This window comes from Nicotiana sylvestris, chromosome 4 (assembly GCF_000393655.2).
Source record: "Nicotiana sylvestris chromosome 4, ASM39365v2, whole genome shotgun sequence".
Classification (NCBI taxonomy): Eukaryota; Viridiplantae; Streptophyta; class Magnoliopsida; order Solanales; family Solanaceae; genus Nicotiana; species Nicotiana sylvestris.
Genome location: NC_091060.1, coordinates 180,160,000 through 180,185,179, shown reverse-complemented (window position 1 = coordinate 180,185,179; position 25,180 = coordinate 180,160,000). Strand labels below are relative to the sequence as shown.

The window sequence follows — 25,180 nt, the reverse complement described above, 5'->3', positions numbered from 1 at the left end:
TCAGGAGTGTCATTGACATCATAACTTTGCTACCATATCTTGATCTTTTCCAAGAAACCTTCTGTATTGAGCCACATGTTTTCAAATTTAAAGTAGGATGGGTTAAAGTCCCAATCCCCACTCTCCAGCATGATAGGGTTGTGATCTGATATAACTTTAGGAAGAGCAATTTGATTAATCTTTCGAAATATATCATTCCACTCAGATGATATAAGGAACCTGTCTAATCTTGAGGCTTGGATATTAACCTCCCCTCTAGACCAGGTGAGTAAGCTCCCTATAATGGTAAATCTACTAAGCATAGATCCTGGATGACATCAGAGAATCCCCTCATGGCTCGTGATCTTCTCACACAATTGTGTCTTTCACTTTCAAATCTACAAACGTTGAAATCACCTCCAATCACCTATTGTTCATCCCATAATCCTCTAACAGCTCCCAATTCATGCCATAGTTCTTCCCTTTCCCAGTTTGTGTGTGGACCATACACTCATGTGAAACAAAATCTGAAATTCTCCTGTGTGTTCTCAAGCATACTTGATATGGAGTGAGTTCCCTGTTGGATTTCAATGCAGTTCCACTGTCTTTTGTCCCACATCGTAACTATCCCTCCCTTAGTGCCACTGGCTTTGAGTTCTGCCCATTCAACCCATCTGTTGCCCCAAAATTGCCTTGCTAGAATTCCATTCCAATCTTCAATCTTTGTTTCTTGCAAACAAAGAATATCCGGCTTCCAATCTCTTACTAATGATTTGATAATATCCCACTTCCTGTTGTCATTCAACCCATTCACATTCCAACTGAGGATTTTTGTTTTCATCCAGAAAAAGATTGGTATTTCCTCCCCTTGTTCTTCTTTTTTCCTCATCATAATTCACCAAGGATACCAACCTTTTGAAAAAAAAAATGGTTAGTAATTCCATAGAATCTGTAGACACACTACATTTTAAGTTAAGATCGTGGTACTAATCACTGAAGTCATTAATCCAATAGACACAATTTGGGTTCAAACGAGTTGAGTTAATGATTAAGTCTAGTAAACCTTAGCAAGCATCAGTAATCAAGGTTGATTGTTGATTTTAGTTATTTGTAAAAGTTTTATTTCAATGGTTCAACTCATCCAACAATGTGAATTAGATTAGTTATAGGATAATTGGTTTCCTTTTGATAATACTTGTCAATTCCATATTTTATTTGTGATTTCAATTTTAGTAATATTCTTTCTCACTAACATTTGTCTCAAGCTAATAACTACTAAGTGATAACCTTTTCAAGTATGTAATTAATTAGGATTATATTCTTTCATTTTAGAAACGGACGGAAATAGAAAAACATAGTTACTACAGGATGATTCCTTTAAAATAAAAATGAGACGAGCCTCGCTCAGGAAAACACAAAATGCGAGGCCCTCAATAATTGGTTATCGAAATACTTAGAAATTCGGGACAGGCCGTTTAGCGAATTTCGCGGCCTTCCCAAAAGATAATGACGCATTAGACACTTTAGACGCGATTCTAATAAAATTACCTTCTTAAATTCGGGTGCGCATTTCATGCGACCCAAATCTAAATCCCAAAACATTGAATAAAAATGTGTTCCGGATTGCGGGTGCATTTCATGTGACGTAATCCAAAAGACATGTTTTAAACGATGTTCACATTCTTTTTTTCTTTTTTTAAATCTAATAATAAAAGCGGTAAAGAGTTAAAATTGCACATGAGCGCATAATGGTATAAAATCAGATAAACAAGCCAAATATGATAGTTGAGCGACCGTGCTAGAACCACGGAACTCGGGAATGCCTAACACCTTCTCCCAGGTTAACAGAATTCCTTATCCGGATTTCTGGTTTGCGGACTGTAATATGGAGTCATTCTTTTCCTCGATTCGGGATTAAATTGGTGACTTGAGACACCCTAAATCTCCCAAGTGACGACACCCTAAATCTCCCAAGTGGATGCTTATTTTAGTTTCTCTGATATCGCCGGCATCCCCTAAATTGATGGCTTATCTGTCATTTAAGTTGGGTTTGTATTTTTCTTCAAACTGGTTTAACTCCCTGTTTATCTCCTCGAATGCTTCATCCTCATCGTATTCCGATTCATTATCATAATCGACCTCTTGTATGGTTAGCTCGGAATCAGATTGATCTTTTAGACTAGGTTGAAGATCCGTTGTGCATGCCATGTCATTAGAACCAGTATGAAAAGAACTGTTCAGAAAAAGAAACAAAATTAAATAATAGAAAAATAAGATAAAAAATAAAGAAGAAACTTTTCGTTTTATTTATGGGATAACAAGGCTTCACACTGTATTCGATATAATAAAAAGAAATCTGGATTACAGCCCTGGAATAATCCAGAAAACAGAATCAACTACCAAGACTCCTTCCAAGTAGGAAGAGGAGTAGCCATCTAATTGTTGACCTTGACTTTGGGACCCACAAACTGTATGTCTACCTTACTGGTGCCCTCTCCAGCTTCTATCATGTTGACGTCGGCAAACACTCTTCCAAATCTCCGTTTGGCCCCATCAGAGGTCCAAGAACTTCCGGGACTGGCAACTTTCTGCATCCTGCTTTGACAAATGATCTGGAGAGGCGTGGGACTGGTTTAGGAAGGACCCAAACTCTTTTCTTCAATTTGCGGGCTCGCTTCACATCCGCTGCGGTAGGCTTGAATCCTAACCCAAAAGTTTCCAGGTTCTTGGGCAAAGAAACTGGCTGGATCATTCCCTGCAAATCAACCCCCAGACCTTTCCCTGGTACAAACCCATTATTCAACATTTCTGCTGCTATCATGAAGGCTGCAGCTGTGATTCTGGGAAGTGGAAGGCCCTCGCCCTGAGGAATTTTGTCTACCGAGACTGCATCAAAAACCTGATAAACCCACGGGCCCTTATCATCGTCGGTTTCTATGAAGGGCACAATAGCATCACTGATGGTGTGTGTGCCATCATCCCCGTGTATCACAATCTCTTGTCTATCCCATTCAAATTTGACCACTTGATGCAGTGTAGAAGGCACTGCCTTAGCTGCATGGATCCATGGTCGCCCCAACAAAAGATTGTACGACACTGCCACATCTATTACTTGAAATTCCATGGTGAACTCGACTGGGCCAATGGTTAGTTCCAGTACGATATCACCTACTGTGTTAATGCCGCCCCCATCAAAACCTCGGACACAGACACTGTTCTGGTGGATCCTGTCATCAGCAACCTTTAGCCTTTTGAGAGTAGCCAAAAGACAGATATTAGCACTTGACCCGTTATCAATTAATGCTCGAGTGACCACCGATTCTTCGCATTTTACCGTCAGATAGAGTGTTTTGTTGTGCTCAGTACCCTCTACCGGTAACTCATCATCAGAGAATGTCACTCGGTTTACTTCAAAGATATTGTGCGCTACCTTCTCCAAATGGTTCACTGAGAGTTTGTCCGGGACATAGGCCTCGTTCAGAATCTTCATTAAGGCCTGACAGTGATCGTTTGAATGTATTAACAAGGATAGCAACGAAATCTGGGCTGGGGTCTTTCTCAATTGCTTTATAATTGAGTAATCCTGCGCCTTCATCTTCTTCAAAAATTCCTCTGCTTCCTCCTCTGTTACAGGTTTCTTTATTGTTTCAGGATTGACCCTTCTCAACTCTGCGGGAGAAAAACACCTTCCCGATCGAGTTAACCCTTGTGCCTCGCATACGTCTTCTACAACCTCCTTCCCCTTATGCGTCACCGTCACTTGACTGTAGCTTCACGGCACTGCCTTCTCACTTGTTATTGGCAACTGTATAACCGGCTTGATAACAACTGGTCCCACATGGACCCCTTTTACTACCAACCTTGGTTTGTTTGCTACTCCCTGCAGCACTGCTCTGACTGACTCTGGCCTTTTCGCGGTAATAGATGGCCCTTTCCCTGCTATCACAAAGGGCTTGTCATATACCTTTCCCGACTGTACCACTGCCTTTCCACTAGTCGAATCTTCATTAGTACTGGCGCGAATCATCATTACCGTTTGTGAGGGTGTTTTTGGTTTCCTCCCTCGTGCACTAATTCGATCATGTGGGCTTCATGGTGCACCGGTAACGGATTTTCATTGATGTTGGGTGGCCCCTGGTGCCTGAACCTCGATCCTATTTGTGTCAATAATATCTTGTATGGCAGTCTTCAACTTCCAACATTTCTCAGTATCATGCCCGGGAGCACCCAAACAATATTCGCAGCTTACTGAATGGTCCAGATTTTTGGGAAGGGGATTTGGTTTCAACAGGACTTAGTAGGCCTATCTGCTTCAACTTGTGAAACAGAGTAGTATAGGTTTCTCCCAACGGAGTAAATGTCCTTGGCTTCTGCATCCTTTCGTTTCTGAAAGCCTGATTTCCGCGGAAGCTTGGCCCTAAAGGATTCCTGTAAGCCCTCGGTGGCGGATATGTGTTTTGGGGAGGTAGATATGTATGTTGGGGAGCAGGTACACGCCATTGCGGACGAGCCGGAGGCTGGGTGTAAGTTTGGGCGTGATGTATGGAAAAATGTTGTTCTTGTGGTGGGTAGTAGGGTTGTGGAGGGTTGTATGGATTGTGTGGGTAGTTTAGATGATGGGGTTTGGGTTGGTAATGAGGGGAAGGGCCTTTAGATCTGGACCAATTGCCCGCCTCTATTGTCGTGACCTCCTCTTTCCGAGCGCACCTCCCGTGCCGCTCTGAATGGCCTGAGTTGTTGCCTTAATTGCCGAATAACTCAGGATCTTATTGGACTTAAGTCCCTCTTCTATCATACTTCCCATTTTCACCACTTCATTGAAGGATTTGCCAACTGACCGAAGTAAGTCGGCTCTAGAGTTTGTAGAAAGTAATCTACCATTTCTCCTTCTCTCATTGGAGGATCAACTCTGGCTGCCTGCTCTCTCCATCGGAACCCGAATTCCCTGAAGCTTTCTCCGGATTTCTTCTCAAGCTTTAGCAATGTGAGACGGTCTGGGACTATCTCAAGGTTGTATTGGAAGTGTCCAGCGAAAGCCTGTGCCAAGTCATCCCAGGTGTACCACCTGCTCGGATCTTGTCTTGTATACCACTCCAGTGCCGACCCGCTCAAACTCTGGCCAAAGTAAGCTATCAGCAGCTCATCTTTTCCCTCCGCTCCCCTCATTTTGCTACAAAAGCCCCGTAGATGTGCCATAGGATCGCCATGCCCTTCGTACAAATCGAACTTGGGCATTTTGAACCCTGCTGGTAATTGAACGTCAGGGAAAGGGCATAGATCCTTGTAGGCTACGCTGACCTGGTTGCCTAACCCGTGTATGTTCCTGAAGGACTGCTCCAGGCTTTTAAATTTCCGCATCACCTCGTCCTGCTCTGGGCTCTTAACCGGCTTTTCAATCTCCGCCGGGACCTCAAAGTGGGGATTATAAGTATGTGGCTCGGGTGCTTTGAATGTGAGTTCAGGGGGGTAATATTGTGTGTCGTGAGCCTGAAATAGTGGCTCACTGGATGATATGTGCAATGGGGCCGGGGGAGGTGCCACAAAGACGGGAACATTTGGTGGAGGAGGGTTTTGAGTGGGTCGTGGAGCTTGGGGATCATAAGCCTCTCTTCCTGATAATAGTGATGGCTTGGGAAACTTGTTGAAGGACCGGGAGAGGGGTATTCTGACGTGTGTCCTGGTTGGAGAGTAGGAGTAACAGGTAGTTCCTGCCCTTTTGGGCTCTAGCCAAGGCTATCTGCATTTCATTCATTTTCAGCCTCATTTTTTCCATCGCCTCCTTCAGCATCTGATGTGCCGTCTTTTCCGACTCAACACTGTTGTCTGATCCAGTCATGCTTTCTGGTATAGGACCTTTCGATCTTGTTTGATAATGGTACGGTGCCAGTACGCTCTAACAACTAACTAATATTGATTGGAAAAACAACAAACTTGTTAGTGTTAGAGTCTTAACAGATATTGTAATTGCACGTTGGGGGGATGCAATGCTCTTAGGCAGTTAATCATTTCTAACATGCTTTTGCTCTGACCGCATGCATCATCCCGGCTTATTTTGTTCTGACAGATATATATATATATATTATATTTTTTTTTTTCATACTACGGTCGAATCCTATAGAGATTGCCTACGTATCGTGACCCCGCACGAATCAGACCAAGCGTAGTTCGTGCCATAAAAATAAAGACTCAATTTTAACTTTTATTATTACAAATATGCTATTACAAGCCATCATTAAAAAAAAATACAGACTCCATACTTTTCTTTTTAAGAACGTTTGAAGAGAACATAAGGGTAGACAACCGACTCAAACAAATGCAAGATTGAGCTAGGGATACATTAAAGCTTTGAATTTTGGTGTCCGCGAGGCATCGTTCGCCTTTCCGCGGGCTTTGGTGCCAGTCCTCTTTGCAAGCTTTTTAGTTCCTCCATGATCCGGTGGACATAACCCATGACTGAGGCAAAAAGGATATCACGGGGCATCTCTTCACATGTTAGGCACTTCGTGGTGATATAGCGCCCTATCTCATTGATCCTACCTCTGATTCTATCCCTCTCTATGCACAGTTGTTCTATCCGTTGATTCTTTAGTCCCAATATTCGAGTATTGTCAATGAGCTGATCTTGGAACCTCTCCATTTGTTCTTCCATCCGGGCTATCGACTCATAGCAGCGTTCTCTATCTGTTCTAGCATCCCGGGTTTGTTTAAGGACCCGATTATTGAGAATGGAGTTTATTTCTCTCAATGTTGCGACACTCATTTCGTAGTCCCTTTTTGCTTGCCATAGGTGCTCTCTCCGCGCTGCTGTAACTTTTGCCCACCTGACCCGCATTCTTGCTATACAAGCCTCGGATCTCTCCAAATCCTCTTGGCTTTTGTTGACCTGACTCCTCAACTCTGCTATCAACCTTTCATTGGACCGACTTTTCTGTTGGTTACCGACATTCTTTCTGACTTGGAGATTTCGGGCTCTCAAGGCCTTGTTCTCTTGAATCAACTTGCTTTTCTCTCCTGTATCAGCATCAATTTGAAAGCTATTTTGGTATTTTAGCCCCTCAATTTGCTGTTTTAACTTGCCAATCTCGACCCGATATTCCTTCTCTTTTGCTAGCCAACCCCATTGTGCTCGCGATGATTCTACAAAGTCTTGGACGTGAGCTCTCTTAGTCTGTCTCTGGTGCTCAAGCTCTCCTCTGTACCATGTGAGGTATTTTGGCGATACTTCGCCTTTGGCCCGGTCTTGTACACGAGTATCTACTTTCAGGGTTTGACATTCATTCCAGATTCTCCGAACGACTGCTTCAGGGAACTGCCCACCAGGCCCGATTTCGATTACCTGGCCACTGAGATCCTCTTCCTTTGGGACTATTTGGTATCGCCCCAACTGTCTCAACACTCTGTATGGTGCGTAAGGCTGGATACTTTGGAGGCCCATCAACAACAAATGAGATTCGGTGGCTGACATGTGTACGACTTCATCTATGGGTAGCCACCCAAATGCCCATTCTATCTGGTTTGCTGAGACTGAACGCAACAAAGTGACCCATTCGGCGACCCCTTCTGGCAGGCTAAACCCATTGACCCTTGTGGAAAACTCTTCTATACAAGTCTTTTGTGACGACTCATATTTCAGGAACTGAGGGCGATGACATAGGTGTTCTATCATCCACATTTGCAGTAGTACATTGCAACCCTCAAAGAAACCTCCTCCGATTTTGCAAACAGTGAGAGCGCGGAAGATGTCTGCTATAATCATTGGCGCCAGAGTGCTGTTGTTTTGCTTGAGCAAAGTGCCGACGACCCCAGCGACTTGTATGTTAATTTTCGCGTCTTTTCTAGGGAATACCAGAAGGCCCAGAAAGGCTACCATGAAAGCAATACACCTATGTCCTTCCCATTTCAGCTGGTTTTCCCCGCTGCAGATCTTTCCCTCGGGATTGTTGAACCCTCCAAAATGACCGTATTTGTCGTACAAGAATGCAAAACTACAAAAACCTTCAGATAATTCTGGGTTGTGTATAACTTTGCGGACCTTCACGGTGTCTAAAAATTTGTGTATGGTCCCGGTCCTTGGTGCGATAAGATACTGCTCTCTCATAGGGACTCCCGATGTACCCTGTCAGCTCTTCCAGTGTCGGTGTGAGCTCAAAGTCTGAGAAATGAAATACATTGTGTGCTGGGTCCCAGAATGAGATTAGCGCCCTTATAATGTCCCCTCTTGGAACAATGTCTAGTAACCCAACTAAGTTTCTTAGACATTATTCTAAGTACTTAGGAAACTTAGTTGGCTACCCTTATGTTCTCTTCAAACGTTCTTAAAAAGAAAAGTATGGAGTCTGTATTTTTTTTTTAATGATGGCTTGTAATAGCATATTTGTAATAATAAAAGTTAAAATTGAGTCTTTATTTTTATGGCACGAACTACGCTTGGTCTGATTCGTGCGGGGTCACGATACGTAGGCAATCTCTATAGGATTCGACCGTAGTATGAAAAAAATAAATATAATATATATATATATATATATCTGTCAGAACAAAATAAGCCGGGATGATGCATGCGGTCAGAGCAAAAGCATGTTAGAAATGATTAACTGCCTAAGAGCATTGCATCCCCCAACGTGCAATTACAATATCTGTTAAGACTCTAACACTAACAAGTTTGTTGTTTTTCCAATCAATATCAGTTAGTTGTTAGAGCGTACTGGCACCGTACCATTATCAAACAAGATCGAAAGGTCCTATACCAGAAAGCATGACTGGATCAGACAACAGTGTTGAGTCGGAAAAGACGGCACATCAGATGCTGAAGGAGGCGATGGAAAAAATGAGGCTGGAAATGAATGAAATGCAGATAGCCTTGGCTAGAGCCCAAAAGGGGCAGGAACTACCTGTTACTCCTACTCTCCAACCAGGACACACGTCAGAATACCCCTCTCCCGGTCCTTCAACAAGTTTCCCAAGCCATCACTATTATCAGGGAAGAGAGGCTTATGATCCCCAAGCTCCACGACCCACTCAAAACCCTCCTCCACCAAATGTTCCCGTCTTTGTGGCACCTCCCCCAGCCCCATTGCACAGATCATCTAGTGAGCCACTATTTCAGGCTCACGATACACAATATTACCCCCCTGAACTCACATTCAAAGCACCCGAGCCACATACCTATAATCCCCACTTTGAGGTCCCGGCGGAGATTGAAAAGCCGGCTAAGAGCCCAGAGCAGGACGAGGTGATGCGGAAATTTAAAAGCCTGGAGCAGTCCTTCAGGAACATACACGGGTTAGGCAACCAGGTCAGCGTAGCCTACAAGGATCTATGCCCTTTCCCTGACGTTCAATTACCAGCAGGGTTCAAAATGCCCAAGTTCGATTTATACGAAGGGCATGGCGATCCTATGGCACATCTACGGGGCTTTTGTAGCAAAATGAGGGGAGCGGAGGGAAAAGATGAGCTGCTGATAGCTTACTTTGGCCAGAGTTTGAGCGGGTCGGCACTGGAGTGGTATACAAGACAAGATCCGAGCAGGTGGTACACCTGGGATGACTTGGCACAGGCTTTCGCAGGACAATTCCAATACAACCTTGAGATAGTCCCAGACCGTCTCACATTGCTAAAGCTTGAGAAGAAATCCGGAGAAAGCTTTAGGGAATTCGGGTTCCGATGGAGAGAGCAGGCAGCCAGAGTTGATCCTCCAATGAGAGAAGGAGAAATGGTAGATTACTTTCTACAAACTCTAGAGCCGACTTACTTCGGTCAGTTGGCAAATCCTTCAATTAGTGGTGAAAATGGGAAGTATGATAGAAGAGGGACTTAAGTCCAATAAGATCCTGAGTTACTCGGCAATTAAGGCAACAACTCAGGCCATTCAGAGCGGCACGGGAGGTGCGCTCGGAAAGAAAAGGAGAGAGGAGGTCACGACAATAGAGGCGGGCAATTGGTCCAGATCTAAAGGCCCTTCCCCTCATTACCAACCCAAACCCCATCATCTAAACTACCCACACAATCCATACAACCCTCCACAACCCTACTACCCACCACAAGAACAACATTTTTCCATACATCACGCCCAAACTTACACCCAGCCTCCGGCTCGTCCGCAATGGCGTGTACCTGCTCCCCAACATACATATCTACCTCCCCAAAACACATATCCGCCACCGAGGGCTTACAGGAATCCTTTAGGGCCAAGCTTCCGCGGAAATCAGGCTTTCAGAAACGAAAGGATGCAGAAGCCAAGGACATTTACTCCGTTGGGAGAAACCTATACTACTCTGTTTCACAAGTTGAAGCAGATAGGCCTACTAAGTCCTGTTGAAACCAAATTGCCAAATCCCCTTCCCAGAAATCTGGACCATTCTGTAAGCTGCGAATATTGTTCGGGTGCTCCCGGGCATGATACTGAGAAATGTTGGAAGTTGAAGACTGCCATACAAGATCTTATTGACACAAATAGGATCGAGATTCAGGCACCAGGGGCCCCCAACATCAATGAAAATCCGTTACCGGTGCACCATGAAGCCCACATGATCGAATTAGTGCACGAGGGAGGGAAACCAAAAACACCCTCACAAACGGTAATGATGATTCGCGCCAGTACTAATGAAGATTAGACCAGTGGAAAGGCAGTGGTACAGTCGGGAAAGGTATATGACAAGCCCTTTGTGATAGCAGGGAAAGGGCCATCTATTACTGCGAAAAGGCCAGAGTCGGTCAGAGCAGTGCTGCAGGGAGTAGCAAACAAACCAAGGTTGGTAGTAAAAGGGGTCCATGTGGGACCAGTTGTTATCAAGCCTGTCATACAGTTGCCAATAACAAGTGAGAAGGCTGTGCCGTGAAGCTACAGTCAAGTGACGGTGACGCATAAGGGGAAGGAGGTTGTAGAAGACGTATGCGAGGCACAAGGGTTAACTCGATCGGGAAGGTGTTTTGCTCCCGCAGAGTTGAGAAGGGTCAATCCTGAAACAATAAAGAAACCTGTAACAGAGGAGGAAGCAGAGGAATTTTTGAAGAAGATGAAGGCGCAGGATTACTCAATTATAGAGCAATTGAGAAAGACCCCAGCCCAGATTTCGTTGCTATCCTTGTTAATACATTCAAACGATCACTGTCAGGCCTTAATGAAGATTCTGAACGAGGCCTATGTCCCGGACAAACTCTCAGTAAACCATTTAGAGAAGGTAGCGCACAAGATCTTTGAAGTAAACCGAGTGACATTCTCTGATGATGAGTTACCGGTAGAGGGTACTGAGCACAACAAAGCACTCTATCTGACGGTAAAATGCGAAGAATCAGTGGTCACTCGAGCATTAATTGATAACGGGTCAAGTGCTAATATCTGTCTTTTGGCTACTCTCAAAAGGCTAAAGGTTGCTGATGACAGGATCCACCAGAACAGTGTCTGTGTCCGAGGTTTTGATGGGGGCGGCATTAACACAGTAGGTGATATCGTACTGGAACTAACCATTGGCCCAGTCGAGTTCACCATGGAATTTCAAGTAATAGATGTGGCAGTGTCGTACAATCTTTTGTTGGGGCGACCATGGATCCATGCAGCTAAGGCAGTGCCTTCTACACTGCATCAAGTGGTCAAATTTGAATGGGATAGACAAGAGATTGTGATACACGGGGATGATGGCACACACGCCATCAGTGATGCTATTGTGCCCTTCATAGAAACCGATGATGATAAGGGCCCGTGGGTTTATCAGGTTTTTGATGCAGTCTCGGTAGACAAAATTCCTGAGGGCGAGGACCTTCCACTTCCCAGAATCACAGCTGCAGCCTTCATGATAGCAGCAGAAATGTTGAATAATGGGTTTGTACCAGGGAAAGGTCTGGGGGTTGATTTGCAGGGAATGATCCAGCCAGTTTCTTTGCCCAAGAACCTGGAAACTTTTGGGTTAGGATTCAAGCCTACCGCAGCGGATGTGAAGCGAGCCCGCAAATTGAAGAAAAGAGTTTGGGTCCTTCCTAAACCAGTCCCACGCCTGTCCAGATCATTTGTCAAAGCAGGATGCAGAAAGTTGCCAGTCCCGGAAGTTCTTGGACCTCTGATGGGGCCAAACGGAGATTTGGAAGAGTGTTTGCCGACGTCAACATGATAGAAGCTGGAGAGGGCACCAGTAAGGCAGACATACAGTTTGTGGGTCCCAAAGTCAAGGTCAACAATTAGATGGCTACTCCTCTTCCTACTTGGAGGGAGTCTTGGTAGTTGATTCTGATTTTCCTTTTCTGTTTTCTGGATTATTCCAGGGCTGTAATCCAGATTTCTTTTTATTATATCGAATACAGTGTGAAGCCTTGTTATCCCATAAATAAAACGAAAAGTTTCTTCTTTATTTTTTATCTTATTTTTCTATTATTTAATTTTGTTTCTTTCGTTTCTTTTTCTGAACAGTTCTTTTCATACTGGTTCTAATGACATGGCATGCACAACGGATCTTCAACCTAGTCTAAAAGATCAATCTGATTCTGAGCTAACCATACAAGAGGTCGATTATGATAATGAATCGGAATACGATAAGGATGAAGCATTCGAGGAGGTAAACAGGGAGTTAAGCCAGTTTGAAGAAAAATACAAACCCAACTTAAATGACACAGAAGCCATCAATTTAGGGGATGCCGGCGATATCAGAGAAACTAAAATAAGCATCCACATTGCACCAAATATCAGGGAGGAATTGATCAAAACACTTATTGAATTCAAAGATGTTTTTGCATGGTCATATGATGACATGCCGGGGTTAAGCACAGATTTAGTGGTTCATAAATTGCCCACTGACCCGGCATGCCCTCCCGTCAAGCAAAAATTGAGGAAGTTCAAAACAGATATGAGTGTGAAGATTAAAGAAGAAGTAACCAAGCAGCTGCAAGCAAAGGTTATTCGTGTCACTCGATATCCTGATTGGTTGGCTAATGTGGTGCCGGTACCAAAGAAAGATGGAAAGATCAGGGTGTGTGTCGATTACCGCAATCTGAATAGGGCAAGCCCTAAAGACAACTTTCCTTTACCCAACATCCATATCTTGATCGACAATTGTGCCGGACATGAGATCGGATCTTTTGTGGATTGCTATGCTGGGTATCATCAGATTCTGATGGATGAAGAAGATGCGGAAAAGACAGCCTTCATTACGCCGTGGGGAACTTATTGTTACCGGGTAATGCCATTTGGTTTGAAGAATGTTGGGGCAACGTACATGAGAGCAATGACCACTGTGTTTCATGACATGATTCACAAAGAAATTGAGGTGTACGTAGACGATGTGATCATAAAGACCAAGCATCAGGAAGACCACGTAGCAGACTTAAGGAAGTTCTTCCAAAGACTTCGAAGGTATGATATTAAGCTCAACCCGGCCAAATGTGCATTTGGTGTTCCATCTGGGAAGCTTTTGGGATTCATCGTCAGTCAGCGAGGTATTGAACTGGATCCATCAAAGATCAAATCTATCCAAGAGTTGCCACCGCCAAAGAACAAGACAGAAGTGATGAGTCTGTTGGGAAGATTGAATTACATCAGCAGATTTATTGCTCAACTCACAGCAACCTGTGAACCCATTTTTCGGCTGTTAAAAAAGGATGCTGCAATAGGATGGACGGCGGATTGTCAGGAGGCATTCGACCAGATCAAAGAATATTTATCAAATTCACCTGTATTGGTTCCCCCTGAGACGGAAAGACCATTAATTCTTTATCTAACGGTCTTGGAGAATTCTTTTGGTTGCGTGTTGGGGCAACACGACATTACAGGAAGAAAAGAGCAAGTCATCTATTATCTCAGCAAGAAGTTTACAGTATGTGAGGTTAAGTACACTCAACTCGAGAAGACATGTTGCGCCCTAACCTGGGTGGCTCAGAAGTTGAAACATTATTTATTCTCATATACTACTTATCTCATTTCCCGGTTGGATCCGTTAAAGTATGTTTTCCAGAAGCCTATGCCCACAGGAAGGTTAGCAAAATGGCAAATATTACTCACGGAGTTTGACATCGTCTATGTGACGAGGACAGCCATGAAGGCCCAAGCGTTGGCAGATCACTTGGCTGAGAATCCTGTTGATGAAGAATACGAGCCGTTGAGGACGTATTTTCCTGACGAGGAAGTAATAAATATAGATGAGTTGGACTTACCTGAGGAACCAGGTTGGAAGCTTTTCTTTGATGGAGCCGCAAATGCGAAGGGAGTTGGAATAGGAGCAGTGCTTATTTCTGAAACAGGACATCATTATCCTGTTACAGCTCAACTGCGTTTCTATTGTACCAACAACATGGCTGAGTATGAGGCATGCATTTTGGGTTTGCGATTAGCGGCAGACATGGATGTCCAAATTGTCGAACCAATTATCCTGTGACACTTTAAACCATGGCCTATTGATTCGAGGTAAGCTTCGACTAAGGTCAGTTAAAACCCCAAATTCCTCTTAATCTCGGACGAAACCTCAATTTTGGTTTTACAAGGTTCTATGGTTCTAATTGGGATTCGAACGGCTCCAAAGTGATTCCAACCAAGCTAAGGGTGTTTTGGGTTTGGGCGGAGGTCAGGGGGTGGTGTGGTGTGAGTCTGGGGTGGATTGGGTTTGGTGCCGCCACCAGGGGATTTTGTGGCGGCCCTAGGGTTCTTGGATTGAAATTAAGATTCGATGGATTCCAGGTTGGTTCGAAGGAAGCTGGTAATGGTTTGGGTATGAGGGTGGTCTAGGGGTCAACTGGCGTTGATTTGGTGGTCATCGGAGAAGGTGAGGTTTCTGGCTAATCTTTGATTTAAGATTCGAAGAATTCTGGGGTGATTCGAGGTAAGCTATGATGATAGTTGGAACGGGGAGGTTGAGAGGAGTTAAGGGTGTTAAAATGGAGTCATTTGGACCACCGGAACCGCCGTGAGGCGATTTCCGGTGGGTGGTTGACGGTGGTTGCAGGCGGGGTTCATCCGGTCTCTGAATATCAGAGACGAAGGTGGGAAGGGGGGGTATGGCTTTGAGGGGGGCTGGGGTAGGTTTTTAGGAATATATACGGTGTGAGGGATTTAATCCCGGCCGTTGGATCGATTAAAATCTACGGATAGGATCAAAGTTCTTAATAAGACGGTGTCGTTTGGTTTAGTGTTGGGGTCGGGCTGAACCGGGTAATGGGTCGGGTAGGGGGTTACGGGTAAGGATATTGAATCTCAACCGTTAGATTGATTTAATCCAACGGCCTGGATGAAAAGTGACCAAACGACGTCGTTTGGTTTACCCCTGAGTTGGACTGGATTGGGGCGGGTATGGGCTGTGATTTTGGGCCTGATTTTCTTTTAAAACTGACCCAATCCGCATTTCTTCACATTTTTGAACCCTTTTCCTTTTCCTTTTTAAATTTTCTAATTTAAACACAATCCCTAATTAATTTGTAAAATAAAAATAAAATAAAATAAAATAAAATAAAATAAAATAAAACCACACAAACATTAATTGAAACTTATAATAATTAACACACAAATTAAAACTTTAAAATAAAATCACAAAATGACAACAAATAGAAAAACGCATATATATTATTTTTTGTGATTTTCCTTTTAGAGCCAAATGACGGTTTAATTAATTCCTAAATGCATAATTAAATCCTAAATATGCATGCAACATGTATTTTTGTATTTTTCAATTAACTACAAAAAGGTAGACATTTACGGACAAAAACAAAAATAATTATCAAAAACTGCCACGCAAATCCTAAAAATTGTACATCAAGAGAAATTTGTTTTATTCCGATTTCTTTTGGAGTAGTTTTCGTGAAGCAAAAATCACGTGCTCACAGCTGCCCCTCTTTGTCCGAAAACACAAAGAGTTTTCGTGCAAAGATAAAGTGAGCGGATATGAGCGATTTTTGCCCGTTGGAATACTCCGTGTGAAGCATTTTTTTTTTCGAAAAGGTTTAACCGAACCTTTGCTTCGAAGGTTTCCTACATATCCCTGGCTAAAAAGGAATCAGGTTAATGTAGTTCGGGAAATTTTGGTAGCTAGGACTACCATGGGACTGCTTTTACTGGTGTTGCTTGTTGTTGCTACTGCCTCCCGATCTCCTTATTACACCGTGTCAAAAGAAAAATAAAAAGCTAGACTAAGCTAGGAATTACAAAATCTTATCTGTCTTCCCTTTGCTCTGGTTGCCTCACTCTTGTCGGCTTGTGTTTTCCCCTGGTGCCTTTCTTTCGAAAACTACTGGGGGCGACACTGGCCTTTTGCCTTTTGAGCATAAGCTTTATTATTCCGTTTTGTCTGCTGCGGACAACTGTTTCTTATATTAAAGCTTGTTATGCTGGGGATCTTCGTTGTACTCCTCCTGATTATCGATTTCTGTTTGATCTGGAAATGTATTCCTTTGTTCTGCAGGCGGGCTCCTGACTTCAACATCTTCCTCAAAATTCTAAGACCTTCATTCTCCAGGCGGGCTCCTGATTTCTTCAACTTCCCAAAATAATCCAGCCTCCATTCTCCAGGCGGGCTCCTGACTTCAATAATTTCTTAAATTTTAACACCTCCATTCTCCAGGCGGGCTCCTGACTTCTTTAACTTAAAATATAACAACCTCTATTCTACAGGCGGGCTCCTGACTTCTCCCACTTAAAATATAGCAACCTCTACAGGCGGGCTCTTGACTTCAACATCTTCCTCAAAATAATTCAGCCTCCATTCTCCAGGCAGGCTCCTGACTTCAATAACTTCTTAAATTTTATCACCTCTATTCTCCAGGCGGGTTCCTGACTTCGATAATTTCTTAAATTTTAACACCTCCATTCTCCAGGCGGGCTCCTGACTTCTTTAACTTAAAATATAACAACCTCTACTCTACAGGCGGGCTCCTGACTTCTCCCACTTAAAATATAGCAACCTCCGTTCTACAGGCGGGCTCCTGACTTCAACAACTGCTTAAAATAATTCATCCTCCATTCTCCAGGCGGGCTCCTGACTTCTCTAACTTTGAAAAATAAATCAGCCTCCATTCTCCAGGCGGGCTCCTGACTTCTCTAACTTTGAAAAATAAATCAGCCTTCATTCTCCAGGCGGGCTCCTGACTTCAACAACTTAAAATAATTCAGCCTCCATTCTCCAGGCGGGCTCCTGACTTCAATAACTTCTTAAATTTTATCACCTCTATTCTCCAGGCGGGCTCCTGACTTCAATAACTTCTTAAATTTTATCACCTCCATTCTCCAGGCGGGCTCCTAACTTCAACAATTTTCCTTCAAAATTGGTGTTTTATTCCTCTGAAAAATGCTGGGGATAACACTGATATTTTATTTCATCAATGTGTCCAAGGTTATTTTAATGTACATATCTGTGCACCACAATTTTGATTTGAGCGCCTTAACTCCTCTCAACCTCCCCGTTCCAACTATCATCATAGCTTACCTCGAATCACCCCAGAATTCTTCGAATCTTAAATCGAAGATTAGCCAGAAACCTCACCTTCTCCGATGACCACCAAATCAACGCCAGTTGACCCCTAGACCACCCTCATACCCAAACCATTACCAGCTTCCTTCGAACCAACCTGGAATCCATCAAATCTTAATTTCAATCCAAGAACCCTAGCGCCGCCACAAAATTCCCTGGTGGCGGCACCAAACCCAATCCCCCCCAGACTCACACCACACCACCCCCTGACCTCCGCCCAAACCCAAAACACCCTTAGCTTGGTTGGAATCACTTTAGAGCCGTTCGAATCCCAATTAGAACCATAGAACCCTGTAAAACCAAAATTGAGGTTTCGTCCGAGATTAAGAGGAATTTGGGGTTTTAACTGACCTTAGTCGAAGTGTTCTCAGTAGAGAACACGCGATTAAAGTCCGTTCAACCCCAAAAGTTCGAGTCCAAGTCCGAGTTTGGTCCTGAGTTCGTCTGAATTTTAATTTCAGAGGTAATTTTCCTTTCTTTTTTCTTTTTATTTTTTCTTGGATTATTAATATCTGTTATTTCGTTATTTTGAATTGTTTTCGATTTTTGTCGACTATTCTGTTTCTTCTCAAATCAGACCCTTTTATTTGGTTGAGCTCTCTTCTGTTCATCGTTAAGTATATGTTGTAAATTATATAATCAACGTAAGTAGATTCGTCGATTAATTAGTTTCCTTAAGCTTCTTGTTTTCTGTCAAAAACAACTCGAATCACCTTGTTGGTTTATTTTTATTCTGTTTGCTTGTTGTTGACTATTATATGTTATAATTTGTATAGTCGATTGCATAAATGTCATCAAAGGTTTGAGGTCGAATGTTGTATGTACTGATCTTTAGGCACTTAGCTTCAGGGCATTGTCAATATGCTGACAATGATCCTGCATTCTTGTATAGGTTTGACTTAGAATTGTGTTAGTTTAATCCCTGCATACATGTGATTATGATTCAGTTTCAATGATTCCGTTGAGTTCTGTGTTGTGTTAGTTTGGTTTGAAAATCCTAGTCTATTTGTATTTCAACAAATGTTTGTATGAAATGCGCACCCGAATTTAAGAAGGTAATTTTATTAGAATCGCGTCTAAAGCGTCATTATCTTTTGGGAAGGCCGCGAAATTCGCTAAACGGCCCGTCCCGAATTTCTAAGTATTTCGATAACCAATTATTGAGGGCCCCGCATTTTGTGTTTTCCTGAGCGAGACTCGTCTCATTTTTATTTTAAAGGAATCATCCTGTAGTAACTATGTTTTTCTATTTCCGTCCGTCTCTAAAATGAAAGAATATAATCCTAATTAATTACATACTTGAAAAGGTTATCACTTAGTAGTTATTAGTTTGAGACAAATGTTAGTGAGAAAGAATATTACTAAAATTGAAATCACAAATAAAATATGGAATTGACAAGTATTATCAAAAGGAAACCAATTATCCTATAACTAATCTAATTCACATTGTTAGATGAGTTGAACCATTGAAATAAAAAATTTACAAATAACTAAAATCAACAATCAACCTTGATTACTGATGCTTGCTAAGGTTTACTAGACTTAATCATTAATCTTTTGTTCGTAAACTGCAAATTTGTAAATTATTAGTTGTTTAAAAAATACATGGTATTTAGAATTTCTTTTCGTTGTAAGTATATTGAATTGTTGGATTTGAACAAGTTTAAGTAATCATAGTTGGAGATGGTATCTGAAAAGGTAGATTAGTCTTAAATATGAAGATAAGGCATGGGTTTGAACTAATTTTTTGTGAATTAGGCTTTTAGGCAGTTTATTTGTTGAAAAGGGGTTTGGTTGGTCTAGTTCTGCCAAATCTTTAAAAAAAAAATGGTTAGTAATTCCATAGAATCTGTAGACACACTACATTTTAAGTTACGATCGTGGTACTAATCACTGAAGTCATTAATCCAATAGACACAATTTGGGTTCAAACGAGTTGAGTTAATGATTAAGTCTAGTAAACCTTAGCAAGCATCAGTAATCAAGGTTGATTGTTGATTTTAGTTATTTGTAAAAGTTTTATTTCAATGGTTCAACTCATCTAACAATGTGAATTAGATTAGTTATAGGATAATTGGTTTCCTTTTGATAATACTTGTCAATTCCATATTTTATTTGTGATTTCAATTTTAGTAATATTCTTTCTCACTAACATTTGTCTCAAGCTAATAACTACTAAGTGATAACCTTTTCAAGTATGTAATTAATTAGGATTATATTCTTTCATTTTAGAGACGAACGGAAATAGAAAAACATAGTTACTACAGGATGATTCCTTTAAAATAAAAATGAGACGAGCCTCGCTCGGGAAAACACAAAATGCGGGGCCCTCAATAATTGGTTATCGAAATACTTAGAAATTCGGGACGGGCCGTTTAGCGAATTTCGCGGCCTTCCCAAAAGATAATGACGCATTAGACACTTTAGACGCAATTCTAATAAAATTACCTTCTTAAATTCGGGTGCGCATTTCATGCGACCCAAATCTAAATCCCAAAACATTGAATAAAAATGTGTTCCAAATTGCGGGTGCATTTCATGTGACGTAATCCAAAGACATGTTTTAAATGATGTTCACATTCTTTTTTTTTTTTAAAAAAAATCTAATAATAAAAGCGGTAAAGAGTTAAAATTGCACATGAGCGCATAATGGTATAAAATCAGATAAACAAGCCAAATATGATAGTTGAGCGACCGTGCTAGAACCACGGAACTCGGGAATGCCTAACACCTTCTCCCGGGTTAACAGAATTCCTTATCCGGATTTCTGGTTTGCGGACTGTAATATGGAGTCATTCTTTTCCTCGATTCGGGATTAAATTGGTGACTTGGGACACCCTAAATCTCCCAAGTGGCGACTCTGAAATAAACAAACAAATCCCGTTTCGATTGTCCTTTAATTGGAAAAAATTCCTTGTACCCCAGCGGGGGCGGAAAAAGGAGGTGTGACAGAGGTTGCTGGCTGGTCATGCCTCGTATTAATGTTCAGGGAAGGCATAGCAGTGATGGGTTTAGAATTAAAAGGGCCCTTTGCCTTCCAGATTTGCTTGCCTTGTTTAATTTGGGCCTGTTTTTCATTCCTTTGCTCCCTCTTAAAACATTTGGGCTTTTTAGAGTAATAGGCCCAATCCATGTTCTTTGTTTTAGAGGGTCCAGAACTATCCTTTTTAATTTGCAATTGGACCGGGGTTGGTTGACTAAAGGACCGGTTCTCTGACCTAATTCAAAATTTAGGTTTCGAGTGACACCTACGTGGCCTCTCACGTGTCTATCATCAACTACAACTGGCTTTTTGCACATCGAGGTACCCACCTCTGTATCCACCGTCTTTGGAACTCCGGCGACCCCATTTCTGCTAATTTTACAAAAATCATCTGGCACAATTGAGACCCAATATTTCCAATCTCCAACTTCTACCTCCACCCTAGAAGGAGGTTCTGAGAGAGAGACTTTAACGCATATTCTAGCCCAAAACAGATTCAATTTGTTTTTCGTTTCAACATCCACTCCAACAAACCCACCACAAAGATCTCTGATGGCTTTGAAAGTACCTTCTGACCATGCGTGAAGAGGAACACCCAAGGCTCTAATCCATACATGTTCTGAGTTCACCTTGTTCATCTGCGTGCCGGACACCGGAGACCACCATCCCAGTGAAAGTCTTCTCCCATTCCAGAACCATTCACCTTCTTTAATCCTTGTGGCCTCTTGTTTTGAAGGAAGATGGAAGAGGAATTGATTGTGAGAGAGATGTGTAACTCTGAGACCGGCTGTGACTTGCCATCTTTTTGTGAACCAGCTTTGAATCACTTTTGGTTTTGGTGATGCACTGAATGGGTCGTTAAAGGTCCCAATCAAACAGTTAGAAAGGAAACCTGAGCTGTTGTTGTTTGCATCTGGATTAACTCTGACCATTTTATCCACCACCTTTGCAACATTTAGACCGCTTTCCGGCCATTCTTGTATCATTGCGGCATTTGTATATGATAACTCTGGCGTGGTGCGTCGCAAAATGATTTGTGGTTTGCCTAGGAACTGAAGAATTCTCCCAGCAATATCTCTCCATCCTGTATTATATCCAAATTCTGGGATAATGATTGAAGCCTTCTTGTTGTCTCCTATCCACGATTCTATCCGCACGAATCGACCATAGCCATTGAAATTCTGGTACACCCAATATGTATATGCCTGTATTTTTCTCCCCCATTTCCTGCAAAGGTCTCCAGATCCCAGAGAAGCATGTTGAAGCTGCTCGCAAACCCATCTGAGGAAGATTTCGTCAATCTTCAGTCTACTTGTAAAACGACGTCCCCTTTCAATCAGGAGAAACCATCTGTTAACATTCTCACTAATGTCTAAGAGTTCAAAAAAAATTTCTCCAGCTAAAAAGAACAATTTCTTTTCCATGAAGAAAGAGAAATTTAACAGAAAGGGTCATCGGAGGTAACCATCGGAAAATATTTCAAAATTTTCACGTTTCCCAAGAGAGAGAGAAAAAGTTTATAGGATTAGAATTTTTGTCATTACGGTGAGTAACATCATTAGCAAGAAGTTACACATCATTAGTAACTTAAACAACATTACGGTGAGTAACAGCTGCCTTAATAACTAAACCGCAAAGGAAAGAGGAGGAATCATGAAAAACTACATGCCTGAGACTACAACAACAACAGCAACGACCCAGTAGAATCCTACTAGTGGGGTCTCGGGAGGGTAGTGTGTACGCAGACCTTACCCCTACCCCGAGGGAGTAGAGAAGTTGTTTCCGAAAGACCATCGGCTCAATAAAACGAGAAGAGAAATATATCAGTATTATCAACAGAAACCAAAGGAATAATAACAGCAACATAAAGCCAGAAAATAGATGAAAGCAATAGCAGTAACCAGTAAATAGACCTGGCACTATAAAACGAAAGAGTGGTCAAAAAGATAATAATAAAGTAATCAACACCCCAATGCTATGTAAACTCCATCTATGTACGAAGAAGGAGGGATGTTATCTATATACTATCAGCACCTCTTTTTCAAAATATATAACTACTGTCACAAATTAGTAATGCAAATTTCTTAAAATCCAGAAAATAAAGCAGAGAAGTATAATCAAGCATATGCAACATGAACAAACAAGATTAAGAACATTGCCAGGATCATTTGTAAGAGGTAAGTTGATGCAGGATATGGTCTGTATATACAACATTAACTTTCCAAGACAGTGCTCAAAAACCACATACACCGACTTCTCCTTTTGACAAGGTTGGCAGTAACACAAAAATGCACTAAGACACCACAAATAAACATAGCCGCAGGGAGAAAAAAGCAGGAGAAAAGGCCTAGTCACATTTTAATATATATATTTGATGTTTCTACATATTAAAAGTTGAAGGACGTTAATATTTTACAGTTGGCACCAAGCAGGTGCCAAATCCTAGTAGCAGTTAGCTTTGATCTATGTTTTAAACAGGCTGAAGGTTTGAAGGACTTGGGTCTTTTACCAGTTGAGAAGTAAAATAGTAATTAACCTCGTGTACGTCTTAGACATGCTGAAGATGTAACCGATAATCTACTCTTCTACTAGACTAGAGTAGAAATTCTGCAAAAAACATTGAACTAACTTTAGCTTCTTGACCAAAAAGTTGAATCCCTGAAATTGTATGCTTTGATGCAATTCAATGTTTATAATCTCATAAGTAACTCCTACGTTATAGGTTTGACTGTAAACGTAGAGGTTTGTAATCCAAGGCAATATATAACTTTTTCTTCTTCTTCCATAACAAACTTTCCATGCATTATCAAGTCAACATCCATCTCTTTATTTCAGGCTGCACCAAAAGAATGTCTGTCTTCCGATTTCAGGTTGTCCTAGACTCGTGTCTGACAGAATATTATTGACTCATGTCAGAATGGTATACCCACATATTGGTCCTTCTAATACAAAATTCTCTTCGACAAAACCAAAATACATTTTCAGTTCTTCTCTTCATAAAAGTGCAAAGCTACAACTGCCATGCTATAACAGTTTGTTCTGATAACAAGATGTTCATTTCACAGGAAAGAATAACTGTCTGATAGACTATTTGATTCATACTGACACCGCTTTTATCGTTCTAGTTTTTTTTTAGGATGAATAAAGATGGATAGTTTCGTTCACATTGCGACTTGCACAAATTCAAACCCCCACCATATGCCATAGGGATTAGCAAGTTACTTGAATTGCTTTACTACATTCATTTTTACTCACCTTCCTCTTTGGGGATGTTAGGCTGATCAACCAACAGTTGCTGAAGCGCACCTAAATCATCAGTTGCACTGCAGGGAAGTCAAGCTTCAATATGTGCATAAATTTTTAGAAAGAAAGAGAAACGGAACCTAATGATAAGACTAGAATGAAATCCCAGGATATCCCAATGCTCTTCACAAAACGAAACAACATGAGCTTGATTTTTGACTCAGAAATGGAGATTAAGGCAACAAAACAGGAAAAAAAAAATTGACAGGACATTGACCACCTATACCCTAGATCTGCCAGTGAGATATACAGAGGAAAATAAGAGGCAAAAAACTGTGTCATATGATACCTGGGTTTTAAGGCAACTGCTGATATTGCTGATATGACCGATAATTTAAGACGGTACCTGAAATAATGTACTGAGGGAATCAGTAACATAAAGTGTTCGATGCATAATAATGCAAGGATAAGAACTAGTTCCTATAGCAAAAGAAACCTATATCAAATCCATTCAAGGTGACCTGGATGAAAGAGAAGAAAGAGGTAACTTGATTTCAAACTTTTGTTCGTGTTAACCTACCATAGCAAATAGCACAGCTATATCATTTTCATAGTAAAGAGAAAAAGCCCCTGATGCAGGAAGTGAACTTAATGAAACTAAGGAGGTGATAGTGGATTGCGTGATTATATAGCATTTTTCTTTTTGTGGATAACTATATGAATATCTAATTCATAGGAAGAAAGACCAAAGTACAGCTATATTACTAGGAAACAACATATTCTCTGCTAATAAAGGCTCAACAATGGAATTTACTAGTGACAAAAGACAATAAACTTCCTACTTAAGATAAACAAGGCAGGAAAGTGAAACAAGAAAAAAAATATTTTCTTAGCTATGCATACTCGGATTGGTGCATCTCACAGAGAAGTTTTAGCCCATCCAAGCAATCAGCAATACTTGGTTTTATCCCAACATGTTGCTGCAGCTGTTTCACAGTTACCTGAGTGGATCCCCCTTTTACGAGCTGTCTACCATCACGAACCATCTTCTCAAGCGATAACACGACAGAACGAAATTTTTCCCTAGATTTTGAACCAAACAGAAAGAGGGGAAAAAAAGAATAACCCTCTTAGTTGATAATCAACATCTAGCTCCAATAACTAAACGCACAAGTATACTGCAGAAGCAATTCACTTACTGCTCTATAACATTACAAAGGAGTACAACAAAACTCATCCCACAGTTTTAAGAAAGTCAAAAACAAGGAAAATAATGCCTACTTTTGCTAACATAATCAATTATCAACAAAAAAACAAAACAAAAAATTCGAAAGGGCAATGACAAATATTTGACTTTATAACTAAGGAATAGAGGCGGACCTATGCAATAGGTAGAGGAGTCACTTGCACCGGTAAAGTTCGGCAAAAATTACATGTATACATGTATATGTCTTTAGAAAATAGTGATATATTAATAGTGGGCACACTATATACAAAGCAAATATTGGTTTAATCAAAAAGAACACCAGCGACCTTCAAATCC

General features: G+C 41.5%; 1 protein-coding gene across 3 annotated transcripts in view; it reads right to left on the bottom strand.

Annotated features, from left to right (window-relative positions):
* Positions 1-25,180, bottom strand: part of LOC104243145 (uncharacterized protein At5g43822-like) — a 29,898-nt gene that overhangs the window by 3,661 nt on the left and 1,057 nt on the right. The window contains exons 4-8 of one of the 3 annotated variants that reach the window (XR_011407019.1): positions 24,541-24,720; positions 23,987-24,043; positions 23,650-23,717; positions 23,110-23,282; positions 22,064-23,001 (exon numbers count right to left, since the gene is read on the bottom strand). Coding sequence is in view for 1 of the 3 variants with exons in the window: in XM_070172433.1 (XP_070028534.1) it covers positions 23,650-23,717; positions 23,987-24,043; positions 24,541-24,720 (305 nt within the window). In the remaining 2 variants the exon portion in view is untranslated. Of the gene's footprint in view, positions 1-22,063; positions 23,283-23,649; positions 23,718-23,986; positions 24,044-24,540; positions 24,721-25,180 lie in introns of all 3 variants that reach the window. The other 2 variants (XR_011407018.1, XM_070172433.1) reach the window with 2 other exon arrangements.